This window comes from Crocodylus porosus, unplaced genomic scaffold (assembly GCF_001723895.1).
Source record: "Crocodylus porosus isolate Cpor-Errol unplaced genomic scaffold, CroPor_comp1, whole genome shotgun sequence".
In the NCBI taxonomy this organism is placed as follows: Eukaryota; Metazoa; Chordata; order Crocodylia; family Crocodylidae; genus Crocodylus; species Crocodylus porosus.
Genome location: NW_017728914.1, coordinates 16395264 through 16413407, shown reverse-complemented (window position 1 = coordinate 16413407; position 18144 = coordinate 16395264). Strand labels below are relative to the sequence as shown.

The window sequence follows — 18144 nt, the reverse complement described above, 5'->3', positions numbered from 1 at the left end:
TATAGGTCTGCCTGGGTTCCCTTGTATGTGGATTTTAGGGGGCATGTAAAAATTCCCTGGATTGGATAGTGTGGGAATCAAGTTGCATAGATTTTCTTGTAGTTCAGATGGAAATGATGTGATGGTAGTTTTGAGTTTTAAGGTTAAAAGGGGAGTTGAATCTTCCTCCAGGTTTTCATAGTAGGTAGCGTCAGAGAGTTGTCTGTTGGCTCTTTTTATGTAGTCTTCTCAGTTAAGGATAACTATAGCTCTTCCTTTATATGGTTTTATTACTATTTGGTGGTTGGATCTTAGAGATTCTATGGCCCTTCTCTCTGAGAAGGAGAGGTTGTTATAGTGGTTTTTGTTTTTATTTCATTGTACATTCTTTTTTTGAAGCAGTCAATATAGAGGTCAAGGTTTGAATTTTGTGCATTGTGAGGTGTCCAATCTGATAATTTTTCAGATTTTTTGGTGTTAATCTTTTCCTCTGTGTTGTCACAGGATGAAGTGTTGTTGAAAGTGGATTCATTTTGGTTGTGGAAATATTCCTTGAGACGGAGGCATCGGAAAAATTCTTCTAGCTCTCCACATTGTAGTATCTTATTAGGGTATTTTTCCAGACAGAAAATAAGGCCTTTAGAGAGGACAGATTTTTCAGCTTTGGTAAGTGTGTACGTGGAGATATTGATAATTTTTGAGGGTTGACTGGTTGCTTCAGCTTCATTGATTGTGAGGTTGGAATGTTTTGTGGTATTGGTGTTGTTTCTCTGATGGTTCTTTAGTGGCTGGGAACGTTATTTGGTTTTATAACTTTCTGTAAAGAGGATTTATTTAGATCCTTACACTCAGATTAGACTGTAATACATGAGTCTTATATTCAGTTGGGTTGACATTAGCACTCGTATATTTTTAGTGAAGCAGTACTGAACATTCTGAAAATATGCCTTTTAAAGGGGTGAAATGAATCTAAAGAATTAGAGGTAAATACAGTAAAAGCTCTATTATCCTGGGGGATCTATTATTCCTGGGGGATGCTAGATAACAAAATATGCTGGTTAGTTGAGCGGCCCGGGCCACTGCTTCTCCTGTCGCATGTGGGGCATCCCTCCACCCCTCCCGCAGCATTGCTGCCCCCCTGTGGGCCCCATGGGACAGAAAGGTAGGCCCCGCACAGCCCTGCACAGCGTGTTTTGCCCCCAGTCTGTGGGGGCTCGGACTTGAAGAAACCAGATGTGCCACAGTGGGCACTTCCGGTTTCACTTTACCTTACAAGCTGGCGTGCCAGTTAATTGAGCATGCCAGCTTGTATGATGCTGGTTAACATAACTTTTATGTTCTTTGCATCTTAACAATCAGATTTTCAGACATTCAACTTTACTGTGGATTGGTAAATACAATATTTTTCAAAAGTTTTGTTTCTTTGGAAATCAGTTTTAAACCTAAATTACAAATTCTTTCTTCCTGGATTCCCATCTTCCATGCAGCATTTGCTTTAACACATTGATGAGGTTCATTATTAAACAGAAATATATCTTTAGGAGGACCCACATCTAATCCAATGCCCATTGACATCAATAGAACACACTTCATTAACCATATTGGATGTATGGTAGATTCATATTTTATATCATCATTGATATGAAAAGGTGACCTGTTTTCCAACAGTTGATGCCAATAGCTAGACACCATAACACATAGTTATTAAAGAAGATATTACATAGAAGTTTTAGTGTTTTGTCCATTATTGTCCTCGTACTCACTCCTTTGATAAGACAACAAGAATTCTGTGGGAAATATATAGAAATAGGCCCCAAATTATTACAAAAATTATGGACAGTATTGGCTAAATAAGCAATATCTAGAATTGAGCAAACATTTATACCAAGACTGATGACAGTAGATTCCATTTTGCAAATGATATTGTATTGCAAACAACCTCCTTCAAGCTTGAGAATGTGACATTTATCTGGATGCCTCTTATCAATCATACAGAAAAATGCATGGTTTATTTATTATGGATGCCTTTACATATTTTACATGATTTTGTATGCTTGCTCTGTAACACTAGAATAAAACATTTTTTTTTTGCATTCATCTGTGTAGGCTGACAGTGAGAGCAGAATGTCCAATGCATTTAGAAGACTTTCCTATGGATGCACATGCCTGCCCCTTGAAATTTGGAAGCTGTAAGTTTATTTTTAACTAAGCTTTTTCCTTGTTAAGGTCACACTACAGTAGTATATCACATCAAATCAAATAAAATAAATGCCTTAAGTCTTGTGTTTTTATCACCTTTGCAATTTAAATGGATTACCATCATGCCTACACCCTACAGAAAGGGGGAAATGGCTACATTCCAAAGATATAGAAAATTGTGTTACAATATGGTATTACTGAACCCTTCATTAAGCTTTAATGTAATTGATTTTAATTAAAAAACTAGTGAGACAAGTAGCATAGACCCTTGTCAGAGGAACTGATTCAAGTGAAAATGACTCCCTCTCCAAACTTTGCACATTTTACAACTAAATACAAATCCATTGTTTTCTATGGTTCTCAACTATCCATGTGACTTTTGTAAAAGTCTGCCGACAAAGTAGAATTACCAAAATATAATTTTAAATTATGATTTTATGGCATTTCTGTAGGCAACCTTATAAAACAAACCGAAGTACCACTGCTGAAGTATTTTCAGTTTAGTTTAGCCAACTCAGAGGGTAAAATTCTAACCCACTGATAAGAGTTTTGCCATTGATTTTAATAGGGCTTTATTTCAAACAACACAATCAACTAGCAAACCTAGCATTCACTTAAAGATAAATATATGTATCTTAACAATTTAATTAGAAATAATGAAAAAGCATGCCTTGTGAGAAGGCATTTGGAAGAAGAAAAGAACCAAGGTCATCAACTTTGGCTGGTCCAACATGAAAAGAGAAGGAAAATGAATGCAAATGTAATAGGGTACAACTTGGTTTCCTCAGTGGTTGTTTGTTTTTCTAGTAGAAATGGGTCATTTCACTGATAATAGATACTTAGTGACTTGATCTATTTTAACAGTCAACAAAAACACCCATTTTTTTCCTTACTGGGTATCAGACAACAGGATAATTTACTTAGCTCTGTATAGCCATATATTTACTATGAGAAAGGGCTGATCTTTTGTTTTTAAAGAGGTGCCAATCTTTTGCATAAGATTTTGTGTAGTTTTGGGATTCAGGGTATAAAACACTTTTGAAAATGAAAAGTGCAGCTGACCGGAATATTATCTGCTTGAATGCCAAGCTTTTTTTCAGTTATGTTGCAGCATTGTAATTATTGTGATGGTTCGGGGAATAGACAAGAAACAAACATTGTGAACTGAAGTAATCTCTTTCAATTTTGTTAGGTAAATCAGGGTTAGGGTGTTCTTGCTTCACAAATTTCTTGGTTTTCCACATTTACTTGAACAACTACCACAAACAGCTGGGAAAGGAAATCCTAATGGCTATTAAAAATAAGGTTTGAAAGCAAAGCAGATAATGTTAATATATAGAAATATATAAAATATCACATATGTGCACATGTGCGCATTTCATACACACATACATTTAATTCATAAAATTAAAAAAAAAAATCCCACATTATAGTGGCACTTGGATGCATTAGTTATCCCTCAAGAACTGTTTTTTTGTTTCCTATTTTGAATGCCAGTGCATATAAGACTCCTTTTAAAATACACTAAATAAGGACTTGGGGGCTGACCCTGCACTGAAATCAATGGAAGTTTTACTCTTGACTTGAATAAGTAGGGCTAATGAATTATTTAAACTAATCAGGGCCAAATGTCATGTTGATTGGTATGTTTAAGAGCTCCCTCACCAGAAATGTATTACCATAAACACACAGTACACACACATGCTAAGTGTGTAAGAGACCTGTAATAGCAGTCTTGGCAATTTTTTTGTACAGCTGTCAGTCACAATGTGTATATTAACTGGAGCCTTGTGAGTCTACAAAAATTATTTAATTTGTGGAAACTCAAGTTCACATAGCCAGGTAGAAAACTCATAGTTCTAGGTAAAGCCTTCTTTCTTAATCACTGAGTCTATCAAACCATTTCTGTTTATCTGGCTGACACCCAAGCCTTATTTTAAGTATCCAGGTCAGAAACCATTAATGGTGCATCATCTTACTTTTCATTTACTTTCAGTATTCTTTTCACTGGGGGCCAACCTTTTTGGCAAGCATAATACAAATTAACCTTACACGTTTCCTCTGTGCCACTCTTACCCCTTTCTCCTCTACCTGCTGCTGAGCTATTTGTCCTCTCCCGCTACCACGCACCCCCAGTCCGGATCTTTTGTGTACCACATGCAGAGACTGCTCTTGTCACACATGTTGGTCACTCTTTAGGTTACCTAGGAATATCAAAAATCTTTTGCCATGGTATCACCTCCATTTCATTTTTATTTGGAAAAATAATGAGTTAACACATTCATTTAGGTAAAAGATGGCAATGGTTTTCTGTTTTGAGATTTTCATATGACAAAGGGAGGTTAGGCCTGATACTTAGTTGTCTGTCTCTAGATAAGGATTGTATTTCAATGCTCATGGGTCCCTGACACACTGCATAATTTGAGTAAATTGCACAATTTGTCTGAATGGCCCTAAGGGAGTATCAGCCTGAATAGAGATTTATCATTGTCACAAAAAACACTCAATAGTCTAAAATCACATGGTTATCACTAATGGCACAACAAGACCGAAGCTGTCCAGGACTGCCTGTATTGAATTGCACTGGAAAGGAGTTTTTCCTATTCTTATACTATTATTTATCATTTGCTGGAGCTGATTCTAGAAGGGCCTCATACCAGACACATGCCACACATATTCCATGGACTATGACCACATTGTCAAGGCCAGTAAATGCTTGACCCAGCTCCAAGTCTGAAACAACTTGCCAGCATATCAGCTTAAGCTGGAGGATGTTCCAGTTTATTGAAGCTCTGTGTAACAAATGCTAAAGAAGCTTTTGGAACAACAAAAAGCCATATGTTGGCAAGAACAATAACAGAAAGGCAGATGTTCTCCTTACCTCTATCCAGTAGAATCTGATTATCATTTTAGTTCGCATCTTCCACCCATATAGTTCAAGGTCACTTCAGAAAACACACAGTGATAGCATGAGCAGAAGGTAAATATTACAACTCATACAGCACCTGAACTTGTAGCTGGGAGGGAAAATCCACAACATGAATGTCAAACCAAAGCTGACAGTCTATAGTTACATAACTAGTCAAACTGATTGCAAAAAAACTGAGCACTGACAAATCCAATGACTTCCAATGGAATTTATAGTTTTCAGCTGTTTTGAAATCCTGTTCTCAACCCAATTCTATCTCCCCAGTTTCTATGTACATCTCACAAACTGATATAGTAAACTCTTAGCCTACAAATCAGGACAGCTAAATAAGATACTTATGCTCTTTTGTTTGTTTCATGCTTTCAATGTAAGACAAGGTCTCACATTAAATGTCCTAATTCCTTGAGGCCAAAGAATAATATGCTAGAAGTGATGGGTGACCCCAGGGGGGCTGGACCCAATGATCTCATAAGGTTCCTTCCAGCCCTAAACTTCTGTGAATTTGTATCAGTGCCCCCTGCTGAAAAATGGTGGCAGGGCACTTTAAAGCTTGTTCAATGAGGTTTAGTTCTAAGCGCCCCACCACCATTTTTCAGCGTGGGGACACTGATACACATGGTGTTCCAGGAGCTTTAATGAGCATGGCTCTTTGAGCTCCACTTATTAAAGAACCCCTCTTCTACCCACCTCCTGGAGCACGTCTATAAGTAGAATTGGGAAGAAAAGACAAAGTCTACGGTGAATTGACAAGCTTTTTTTTTGCTTTGTCTGGCTTGTAAAAGTTGTAGATAAGTGTGAGCAAAGAAAAGCACATTCACCTCCTTCCAGCAATACCTCTGTAGAAAAATGGACCCATCGGGTTATACATTCATTGAAGCACAGACCACTTCAGAGATAGTCTTTGTGCCACTTAAGCTTTATGAAGCAGGCTGAGTGGTACAGTGGTTGGTAGATGATGGTGAAGAAAAAGGCCAGTGAGGCTGAGCTGGAGAAGGTATACTTGGTTCCAGTAGGACAAAGTAGATTGTATTTCGGATCAAAGGATTGGAGCTGTTGTTTCTTACCATTGGCTAGAAGGCAGGAAAATATCTATGGCCCACCGAATACTTTGAAGTTAGGTAATCCAGATTCCATGTGCTATACTTTCATTGTGCTATTGTATAAAGATGGATTACTCAGCCTTTGCACTGGTAAGAATAAGATGTGGAATAGATTGATCTCATCCTGTCAGACATGAAAGGGTTTGCACTATCTTTGCAGTAACATGAATAGCTGGGACATGAAATGTTTTTCTTTTATACTAGATGCCTATACCAGGGCAGAAGTGGTGTATGAATGGACACGAGAACCTGCAAAATCTGTGGTTGTGGCTGATGATGGTTCTCGATTGAACCAATATGACCTCCTGGGGCAAACTGTGGACTCTGGAATTGTACAGTCCAGTACAGGTATATAATCAATCATTGTCCTGTGGGGAAAAAAGGGTTTACATTAATAAGTTACTTTTAACTGTTAAAATTGTTACACACTAGGAGATACAGTGTGTTTCTTGAGAGTGTTTCTTAATAGGCAGACCCTGTAATCTCAAATAGCAGTAGGTCCTTGTACAGTAGCTATATTCATGATTGAACTGAATATCAAAATGAACACATATAAAGATTTTAGAATGCATTTAAAATTAATTCCCACATTTACTTAAGTATAAAATAGGTCTTCCCCCTTCCCACCCCAGCCAGAATGGGGAAAAAAAGGCACTCATATTTGCATATGAAAAACCCTGTTATCTATCATTAAGCTGCTATGAAAAGTAGTATGTACTCAGTAATGGAAACCAACTATGAAACTGATTAAATGCAGCCAATACTGAGCATTACTCTAAACACATGGTCCATGTTGAATAAACATACTAATAGGAACCTACCACAAGGACATATTAATACAGTCTATCTGAATAAGATATTTGGTAGTGCTGTTTGTGCTCAGCCCCCCTCAACACTGACTTTTTTTCAAGTCATGGTGAACCACTGCAATTAATACATTTAGACTATCTCTTCACTCCCACAGCTGAGCTATGCTTTCTTTCCCTTTTTCCAGTGATTCCTGTTTCTTTGCCAACCTTTAATGTCTGGAAAACTTCACCAAATGGGTCTGCAAACAGTTCACCCAAAATCCCTCTGTCATCCCCCATCTCAGCCTGTCACATATGATTAGTGTGGCCCTGCCCTCCATGAGGTGGAGCTGGACCAGATTACTCTGTGCCTCATCTGCATATACATTTTTGCAGGATCCCAGGACTCCCAGTGATAAGAACATAGTCCCCTATGAGTGGGGGACTAATTAGCACATGGATCCTTTGTAGAGAGGGTCACCATGGCTTGAAACACTCTGGTGGGGCCCAGCACAATGAACTGAGCCTTTTGGCTTTGGACTAATATCACAAACAGTAGGTGTATCTACACATGACATTAATGTGATACAATAACCTTTGGAGTAGTTTGAACCAGAGTCAGCTGCTCCCAAGTGCAGCTGTGAGCTGGGACAAGGTCTGGGCTGGCAGCAGGCTCAGGGGGTCAACCCCAGGGTCTGGGTGGTGGTGTCAGGCAATGGAGGGGCTGGCTGGGGCATAAGAATGATAAATTGCAGGGCCCAGCCATCTACACTTGCATTTTGTTTCCCTTAGTTACTCTGCCAGAAGATAGTACTGTCCCTGGCACTACTATATTATGGTGGAGTTAATTAATTTACTACACCCTAATACCACATGTGGACAGGGATTCTTTACTGCATAGCTAATCAGTCAACTTTGCAGTAGAGTGTATGTGTAGATGCACCCAGTTAGTACTATATTCAAGCAGGTACAAAAGTGCTACTTAAAAGTATGTTTATGGAGTACCTGTGCTAAAACTTGTAGCAGTTTCAAAAGAGGTAGAATGCATCAATTCTTGATGAACTTAGTCTATGGGTACCTATAGTACTTTACTGATATGCAAATTAGTATAGGCATGTTTATTTCAAAATCAGTGTTTTCAAATTTTCCCTTTACTTCCATGTGCTTAGGAAGAGCAGGTTCTGACAGGGTGTCTGTGCCCTGGGGGTGGGGGGGCGATGCTGCAGGGGCAAGAACTGGGGTGGGGCAGAAGCCAAGAGGAACACTCCTTCCCCACATTTATTTTCCCTGTAGCAGTGGGCAGGGGATAAATTCAAGACAAACCTTTGATAATCACATTCTATACCTGGAAAATTATAACACATTTATAAATTTTCCATATATTGAATTTAGTTATAGGGGGCTCAACTTATATTTAGGGCTGTCTTATATTGGAACAAATACGGTAAGTTTCAATTATAAGAATAGGTTTAAAGACTGATGCCAGAATATGAATTTTAGGCATTTATATGTTGAGGTATATGTTTCTGAAATCTCATAATTACCTTCTCAAATAGATACTTATGGTCCAAAATATTGCAAGCATAACTTCATTTGAACATTCATATGTTGGATTTACAGATCTTAAGTCCTTTTGTAATGGACCCACATACTTCATGTTAGAAGAATAGACCTGGAGTTAAGGAACAGGCCTGTGAGTCAGGAGGTGTAGGTTCAATTCCAGGCTCTACCGCAACTGTAATTCTTTGTCTGTGGGGAAGTTACTTATGTCTATGTGCCTCAATACCAAATTCATTAATGTTTTAAAGCTCTAATGGAACTTATTATGGATAAGTGCAAAATAGTTTTATTTCTGGTGGTGCTTACAGATATGTAAATCTGCTCTGCTGGTTTGACTTCAAAATTATTTGCAGTTCAGTACGGACAAAAAAAAATCACAATGGGCAGTATTTCTGAGCTGGACTGATAATTTGCTTTTTCTATTTCAAATAGCCAACTAAATAAATTGCATCTATTTTTAAAAGAGCATTATGTATTCAGAGAAGTAATAGCTGAGGGTTGGCCATCAACAAGCACTCATGCTGTTGACAGGAATGAATGTTCAATAGACCAGAAAGAAGCACTCCATTAGGGGAAGTAGCCCCACTACACTATTTGTGACTGAACCAGTGATTCAAAAACACTACTGCATTTACATCTGGAGGATTAAAACACCTTTTTCTATGTTATTTATGGAATGAAGAAACATTTCAAAGAGAGCGGGTTCATTGATAGTGAACCCTAAAATGCAGACTTGTAGTAGCTATTAAAGAGTGATTTTATGGACAGACCTGTAAGGTCAACTATTTCTGTACAGGAAAAAAGATCTTGTAGAGTTTCTCTCTGTAGAAATCTAAAAAGCAAATTTAAACTTTGTTATTCCTCAAAATCATATTGCTTTGTTAATGTTATTAAGGATGAGATAGCTTGGGGTGCAGAAATAAGGAGTTAAAGTGTGCAGTGACACATGAATAAAATTAACACAACTAGAAATATATTTATAAGTTATTTTTTTATTGAGTGCCTAAGGTGTGCATGGTAGTTCATGGGAAAATATGCAAGGCATAAAAACCCAGTTTTTCTGAAGGCAGTGGAAACTTTCCAATGACTTCTAAGGCAGGAATTTTACCCAATATGCTTATGTTAAAGGTCAATAGAAGAGAAAAATGTGGACCAGATTCTGGGGTTTCTATTCTAGGTTGTACTGCCTTCACCTCTAAAGCTGACTTAAGCAGGGAATCTAGAAGAGGAAACCCCTGTGCAACTGCTTTATGGAGTTTTATCTGGATTTCTTTACCTAGCAGGAATTCAAGAATGCCTGTTGCTGGTAAAGGGAAGAAACCTATCTGCTTCGGTCTTTTGGATCTTGGGAATAAAGATGAGATCATTTCTGTAGAAATCCTGTGTATTCAGGTCTTCTCTAAGATGTCCTAGTACCCCTCTGTTTTTCAAACAGCATAATGAGTTATGGGGTTTAAAATTCCACCACGTTTCTCCCTGGGAACTCTCACAAAAAAGTATTCTGTAGTTCCATAGCCTTCCATTTTCTGCGCATTCCCCAGTGTGAATGATGCATTCCTAGTCCCAACATCTGTCTCTTGACCAAATTCTTGTCCAGTGATATTATTGAAGGGTCTTGCAAGAGAAGGATGGTGCTATAGAAATGACTAACTTCTCCACATTCTGCAGAAAAGGTTTGGATATTAGTGTAGATGTAATAGGGTGTAAATACTCACATTTTACTTTAATCAGGAAAGCTCTCAGTGCAGTGAGTGGAAAATTATTCAGACTTTAGGCTTTGAACCCACAGGTACTGAAAGTGCTTACTGGGTGCATCCACATGAGACCTTTACTGTGGATTTGACTAATTAGGTCTGCAGTAAAATATCATCATGTACATGTGTGGTGCTATTAGAATGGAGTATACTAATTAACTTCACTGTAGAGTAGTACTGTCAGACAAATTTATCCTATGGCAGTTATTTACTGCAGTGCAATACACATGTAGATGCTGATGCGGGTGGTTGGGGCATGAGAATAATTCAGTGTGGGGACTGCCTGCCAGCTAGTCCTCCACTGGAGCACCCTCATGCCCCAGCCAGCCCCTCCACAGCACATTGAGCTGGGTTGGAGCAGCCCCGGGCTGGAAGGCTGACCCCAGAGCTCCCTGTCAGCCAGGGCTGCTCTGACCTGGCTCAACGGGCAGGGTGGCTGGGATCTGGAACCAACTTCCAAGAGAAGTGGCGCAGGCTCCTACCCTGGGGATCTTTAAGAAGAGGCTAGATGTACACCTTGCTGGGGTCATTTGACCTCCACTACTCTTTCCTGCCATGGCAGGGAGTCGGACTAGATGACCTACTCAGGTCCTTTCCGACCCTAGAAACTATGAAACTATAAAACATGGTGAGGTCCCAAGCCCACATGAAAATGTGGTGCATGCAAACAATAAACTCCAGTGCAAACTGCACCAGAGTTTATTCAGCCATATTAATTGCATGTATAGACATGTCCACTGTGACCTTAATCATTACTTAAAAGAACATGACATGCTGGAATTCCAGTGTGAGCATGGCAATTACTGCTCTCCAGCAGCCTCCTGAATCTCATATGTCAACATCTCCATGTTTAAAAATGGCAGCGGGGGTGCTTGAACTAAAGCTCATTTACCTTAAGCATGGGGACACCGATACACAAGATGTGGTGGCACTTTAATTAGAGCAGCTCCCCCCCACCCCTGGAACATATGTAAAAGTGCCCTGTGATTTGAGCTACTCTGCCTGAATAAGCATTTCTCACAATACAGCAATACTGACAAATATGACAAATGTAGGTTTCTCTTTTGGAAGGAAGGAATTTTATTTGTTTCCCCTCCTTATTTAGGTTATTTGGGCCTTTCCTGACCCATGGCATATAAGTTGTCGGAATCCTGGAAAGATATTTAAGCCACGTATTTAATACAGATATAGATTATGACTATCAGATGCCTGGACAAGAAATACCATGTAACTGATTAAGAAACAGAAATAATAAATCTTTAAACAACTATGCTGAAGCCAGTTCTAGGGTATATGAAAAACAACTCATCATTCTGATGCATAAGTATAAGGAAACTGATTTTTATTTTAGTTGCCCTTGCTTCTTTCTTTCTTTTTGCAACATCCCACTTTTTTTCTACTTCCTCCTACACTAGCTCTTAAATAGCTATACATATATCTGTACAGTAAATACCTGATAGAATAAAGACACATGATTGTATAGATGCAGAAACATTGCAAAAGAAAAAATGCAAGTTATCTCATTCTAATAACAAGTCATTTGAGTCATCTCCCTGGCTGTAATCTTATGCATAAAATAGAATCTACTTAGATTAATATGGGATAAAAATACAGTTGTAAAAGAAATAAATATGTTGTTTACAAAATCATGTCTCATAAAAGACCATCCAGTGGAACCTTTTCTGCTTGGTATCTGTCCTGTAGAAAACAATACTGCAAAAACCACTCAAAAGGGGTTGATAATCAGTTTTCCCTTATCCCACTCAATTGGGGGAATGCCAATATCTCATGAAAAAATAGCTTGTTGCTACAGAATTTTTCTTGGAAACCCCCAAGTATGTGTCTTGCAAATTTCCCTGACCTTTGATAGATCCTCATTTCAAGGTGTAAAAGCACATTTAATGAGAAGTATTCAAATGCTTTCCCATTAGAATCATATGAAATGAATGGTTTGACACAAAGGAAAAGGAACTAAAAATGATCTCTAGCTTCTGTATCAGAAATGAGGAAAGCTGGCTTTCATGAAAGTTTGTGAGAACATTTGAAGCAATAAAGATCTTGGAGAGTTTTTTGCGATAGCATATCTAAACAGAAGGAGTATGCTATACAGTGTGGAGCATGGAGTAGCAGGAGTATGTATGAATGCATTCATTCAAATGCTTGAACCCCAATCAATTAAGACTTTGACCTAGTCTGACACAATGTAGAGGCTCAGCACATCAGGTATTTAACTGGTTGAAGTCTTTTGAATGCTTGCATAGGTAGATGCAGGATTTTGAAAAGGGCGAGGGGGGGTGCAGAATATGTCACAGAGTGACATAAAAAGCAACACACATTATTCTCTGGTTAAAAAGAAACTTAAAGCTTTACATATATGCTAGAGGTCTAGTGCTACATTATGAAGTTTAACATCAGAGCAAACAACAAATATAACTTTATTGGAATATGCACTAATTTTCTAAATTATTTTTAGATTAAGTTTCATTGCCAACTGTCCATTGAAATTAATTCCTTTATAATTGGTTGAGATTATTCCAATAAAGATTATTTTCTAGATTGTTTAAAAAGCCCAAACTAGACAAAACATAGTAAAAAGATATTGTTTCATTAGTCCTGTAGTCATTATAGCTACATATACATCTCTTATTCAGATTCATAAAACAAAATCTAGTCTTCTTGAGTATATTGAGAGTACCTTCAATATTTCAGCGTCAGTCATTTCTACACTGGAGTTAATAGTACAATACCTGAGTTAAAAATTTTAGCTAGAGCTAAAAACAGTCTTCAGTGCTGTGAAATAGAAGAGGGACATTATCAAGAATGGCCATCAGACAGCAAAATTGCAGAAGAAAGGATAATTTGAATAGTGGAATGTCAAGACCACTAAAAAGAAGAGAGGGCCTTTAACATCTGTGAAGTTAAGAAAGATTAGCAGGATTCATGTAAAGGTCAATGAGTCATGAAGTCAAGTGACTCCCTCAGCACTGCCTGAATGATTTGGATGTGGGGGTGAAGAGTTCACTGGCCAAGTTCACGGATGACACCAAGTTATGGGGAAGCGTGGTCACGCTTGAAGATAGGTTAGACAGGCTAGCAAGTTGGACAGGTTGGAATCAAATGAAGTTCAGTGTTGAGAAATGTAAAGTGCTCTACCTGGGGACAAAAATACATCCACACACCTACAGGCTTGGCAATGCCAAACTGACCACCACCACGAATGAAAGTTACCTGGAGATAATAATAGACCACAGTATGAATATAAGCTGGTAGTATGACACTGTAGCCAACAGGGCAAATAATACTTTGGCATGCATCAATCGATGTATCTCCAGCAAAACCAGGGAAGTGATTCTTCCACTGTACTTGGGATTGGTGAGCCCACAGCTGGAATATTGCATCCAATACTGGGCACCACACTTCAACAAGGATGTGGTAAAGCTCAAGAGAATCCAGAGAAGGTCCACCCATATGATCAGAGACTTGTATGGCAAGCCATATGAGGAAAAGCTGAGGGAACTGGGACTCTTCAGCCTGAAAAAGAGAAGGATGAGAGGGGACTTAATAATAACTTACAGCTACATCGGGGCATACATCAAGGGTTCAGTAAACAACTGTTGGGAAAAACCAGGAGTAATGGCCAAACTCATGAAAGACCATTTCAGGCTCAACGTTAGGAAAAACTTCTTAACAGTCAGGGTGTCTAGAGTGTGGAATAGACTCCCTCCAGAGGTGGTGCAATTGCATACCCTGGAAATCTTCAGGAGAAGACTGACAGTCACCTTGCTGGGGTCACCTGACTCCCAGTTGTCTTTCCTGCCTGGTGCAGTGGGGCTGGACCTGATGATCCCCCGAGGTCTTGCAATCTATAAATAGAAATGCAGCTTCCCCTCTAAGGTAGCTGTTGTTAAAGTTGGGAGAAACAAAGGGAGGTGCAACTTCCCTACTACACTTCCCTTGGATCTGCACCTGACTGCCTGTCCACAGAGTAATTTCAGCCAGTAGAACTGTGATTCCACCAGTTGAAATGTAATGCTTGTGTGTACTCTATGAAATCATGATTTCCTTGAAATTGCTAAATTTATCAGAAATTGTATCACTACAAGCAAAAATATAAAGTGTGTATATATTTGACCAAGCCATTTCATAGATTTCATAGACATTAGGGCTGGAAGGTACCTCAGAAGATCACTGAGTTCAGCCCCCTGCCCAAGGGGCAGGAAGTCAGCTGGGGTCATAGGATCCTGGCAAGATAAGCATCCAAATGTCTTTTGAAGGTGTTCAATGTAGGTGCATGAACCACCTCCGGTGGCAGGCTACTCTAGACCTTGGGGGCTCGGACAGTGAAGAAATTCTTCCTTATGTCCAGCCTGAAATGGTCTTACTGAAGTTTATAACCATTTGACCTTGTCATCCCTTGTGGTGCTTTGGTGAACAGTTGTCCCCCCAGATCCTGCTGAATACCCCTGATAAACTTATACGTGGCCATCAGATTGCCCCTGAGACTGCACTTTTTCAGGCTAAAGAGTCCCATAGCTCTCAGCCTGTCATTGTAAGGTCTGTTTTCCTGACCTCTGATCATGCGCGTGGCTCTCCTCTGGACTCTCTCAAGCTTCTCCACATCCTTTTTGAATTGAGGAGCCCAAAACTGGACGCAGTACTCCAGCTGCGGCCTCACCAAGGCAAAGTACAACAGGAGAATGATGTCCTGGGATTTGCTTAAGAAGCATCTATGGATGCAAGCCAGCGTTTTGTTTGCTTTACTGGCCACAGCATCACATTGAAGGCTCATATTCATCTTGTGGTCAATCATGACCCCCAAGTCCCTTTCATCCATAGTGCTAACCAGTGTAGCACTGCCGAGCCTATAAGGATGCTGCAGGTTTTTTCTCCCAAGGTGGAGAACTTTGCATTTTTCCATGTTAAATACCATCAGGTTCTTGTCCTCCCATTTCTTGAGCCTGTCATGGTCAGCCTGGATTGCCCTCCTGTCCTCAGGTGTGGATGCTTTACCCCAGAGTTCGGTATCATAGGTGAACTTGGCCAGTCTGCTTCTGACTCCAATGTACATATCATTAATGAAGATGTTGAACAAAACAGGTCAAAGGACAGAGCCTTGTGGGACCCCACTGGTCACAGGGTACCATGACAATTGACTTCCATCAACCACCGCCCTCTGGGTCCGACCACGGAACCAATTCCCCAGCCAGTGGATTGTGGTGGACCCGAGGCCGCAGTTGGCTAGTTGTGCCAAGAAGTGATCATGGGATACCAGATTGAAGGCTTTTTTGATCTTTTTTCCTCAACTGGCAGGCATAAAAAAAGATAGTGATAACTTCCAAACTGTTCACAGAATGTGGTTTGCTGAGGTCACCACTTAAAAAAAACTACGTGTCCCATACGTATTATGACTATTCTGTAATGGCCAGGGAGGAATCAGCCCATATCATTATCATTTGTCTTACATGGAGCTGTCACTACAAGACTGGCTTGGCAAATGTTACCTATAAACAATTATTACTACTGCTACCAGTACCATGTTTAATCAGAAGAAGAGTCACTTGAACATTTTTCATTCTTCAGTTTTACATAGAACTACTGTCATTCCTCAACAATTGGTAAGTTCCTTTAAAATGCCCCTTTTCTGCAAGGTTTCCTAAAAAGAGAAGAAATCCTTAAAGGACACCTATGAGTTTCCATTTATATGGAAATTATTTTTCCACCTTGAAAATATTGTTTTGCAGGGAAAAATCAGCAGTAATTGTACTCACTAAGTGTTATATTCTTATTTCTTTATGCTTTGTGCATATGCTGAGAGGACAGGTTTCCAGATAACATTTTTTCCTAGTGGGTTACTCTGCATAAATATTAAACCTAAAATATTGTGATTTAAAGGCTAGGAAATGGCTGATTTCCACCTACAACAGAAAATGCAAAATTCTAATTAAAACTCTGTTCCTCTCTTGTCCCGTGGGATTGCAAAGCATTCTTGTTTTATATAACTTTTTGATAACTTCTATTTATTGAACACCCCCCCCAGAGAATAGGGTAATAGCTCTGAAGTAGCTTTTATTGACCATCCATCATGTTTCACTGAAGAACTATGTGGTTTTATACTAGAAGAATATTTAGCTATTAATTACTAGAAATTGACCTGAGAAATGAAGTGTATCTTTGGATCTGAATTAGATCTTTTCTCCTATTTGGAGATGTTTGAAACTAGGATTTTGATATAGTCCATATTGACAGCAACAGCCATCTGAAATGTTCTGAATCAGGCACAAATGGTCTCAGAGTTCAGAGGAGTTTAGATACTGAAGTCTCTTCAGAAATATATGAATAACACGTATGTGTTCTTTAACCATTTAGAAAAAGACATAATTTAATGTCAACATGAAATAGGATGGTTAAATTAGTTTAGCTGTCCTGTAACAAGTATAATGAAAAGTAGTTGACATATAAAATAGACATTATTTATCAACACAATTGCAAAAATTCTGAGTCATATTTTGTGAAGCATGCTAAAATAGTTTTTAAAAGTATGAATTGTGCATGAACCACTGTGGTATGAACCAATATGCTATATCTTTCCAGGATTTAAGCAAATGCTTAGATTGGAATATATGTTTAAAGGCTTTTGTGAATCAGAGAATTAATCTGGTCAAACAGATTTTTTTTTTTTGGATAAAAATAAGATTGCTTAAGTGTTATTTGAAGTTTCACCCTCTGGCAAGCAGGTGATTGAATTATAAACCATTCAAAATCTTGGAATTATAAAGGAATTGCTGTTAATTTCAATTGACAGTTGTCAATAGATGTAGTGACTGCTGCCATACATTTCAGTGAAAGAATGCCACATCTCTCCATTTAAAATTGGCCACCCCATCACCACCACCTGCCACCACTGTCTTTTTTTATCTTATATATTTTATATTGGAATGTATCCTGAATATTTCCACATCTTATTATAAGCTTCCCTCAGGGTTATCTGTTGAGCATGAAGGTTCAAATGAATGTTCTTCTAGCCTGTGAATTAGAGAAAAGGGCATTTGACATGCTTGGTGCATAAGCAGTAAATGTCTAGACATACTTTTTCAATCCAATTTAGGATTTTTCTTTACCAGTGCAATTCTCTGTTGCCAGTTGTCTATATTTTAAAATGAAAATCATAGTAATTTAATTTCATGCGTCTTCTCTAATTTAGCCACAGATTTTCATTCAGTTTCAAATCCACCTGCTACTTTTCTAAACTATTGCCTATTGTATCGCAAGTCAATCCACATTAAATATAATGTCACATTAATAGTTTTTCCAATCTTTTGTGAATATTGTTTTTCAAAATGTTTGTAAACAGCACAGTGAAAATGAAGTTTTTTTCTGTATTCTGATTGCAGATGTATATTGAATGATATAAATGCCTAAAGCTCTTTGAATAGTAAACAACTTCACAGGAATGCTGATTCTTTCTCTCTCTGCAACATCAAAAAAGTGAATATTAGGGGCAGACTTCTGTACTGTTCAAAAAACATTTATTTTACTGGAGAGCATCATTATAGTAAGGTACTAAATTAATAGTTCTGAAATGCTTAGCCTTCAGAACAGGCATAATACAAGTATTAGTAATGAAAACATAACCATCTCAGTCTGAAAGAACAACTTTTAAATATCTGCCCGACTATAAGCTATGAATATAATCTATGCAGGTGTCAATTATGATGGTTTTCCAGTTTATGCAGCAACTCGGCTGAGATCACACCTTCACAAAGAACATCAGTTAATATTATCTTTTTTCAATACCCAGTTCAGTTGGATTTGAGATGAAAGCCTAGAAATTTAGT

General features: G+C 38.5%; 1 protein-coding gene across 2 annotated transcripts in view; it reads left to right on the top strand.

Moving 5' to 3' along the window:
* Positions 1 to 18144, top strand: part of GABRA1 (gamma-aminobutyric acid type A receptor alpha1 subunit) — a 60743-nt gene that overhangs the window by 28724 nt on the left and 13875 nt on the right. For both annotated transcript variants that reach the window (XM_019534882.1, XM_019534883.1), the window contains 2 exons: positions 2086 to 2168; positions 6412 to 6555. In XM_019534882.1, the coding sequence (XP_019390427.1) occupies positions 2086 to 2168; positions 6412 to 6555 (227 nt within the window). The remainder of the gene's footprint in view (positions 1 to 2085; positions 2169 to 6411; positions 6556 to 18144) is intronic.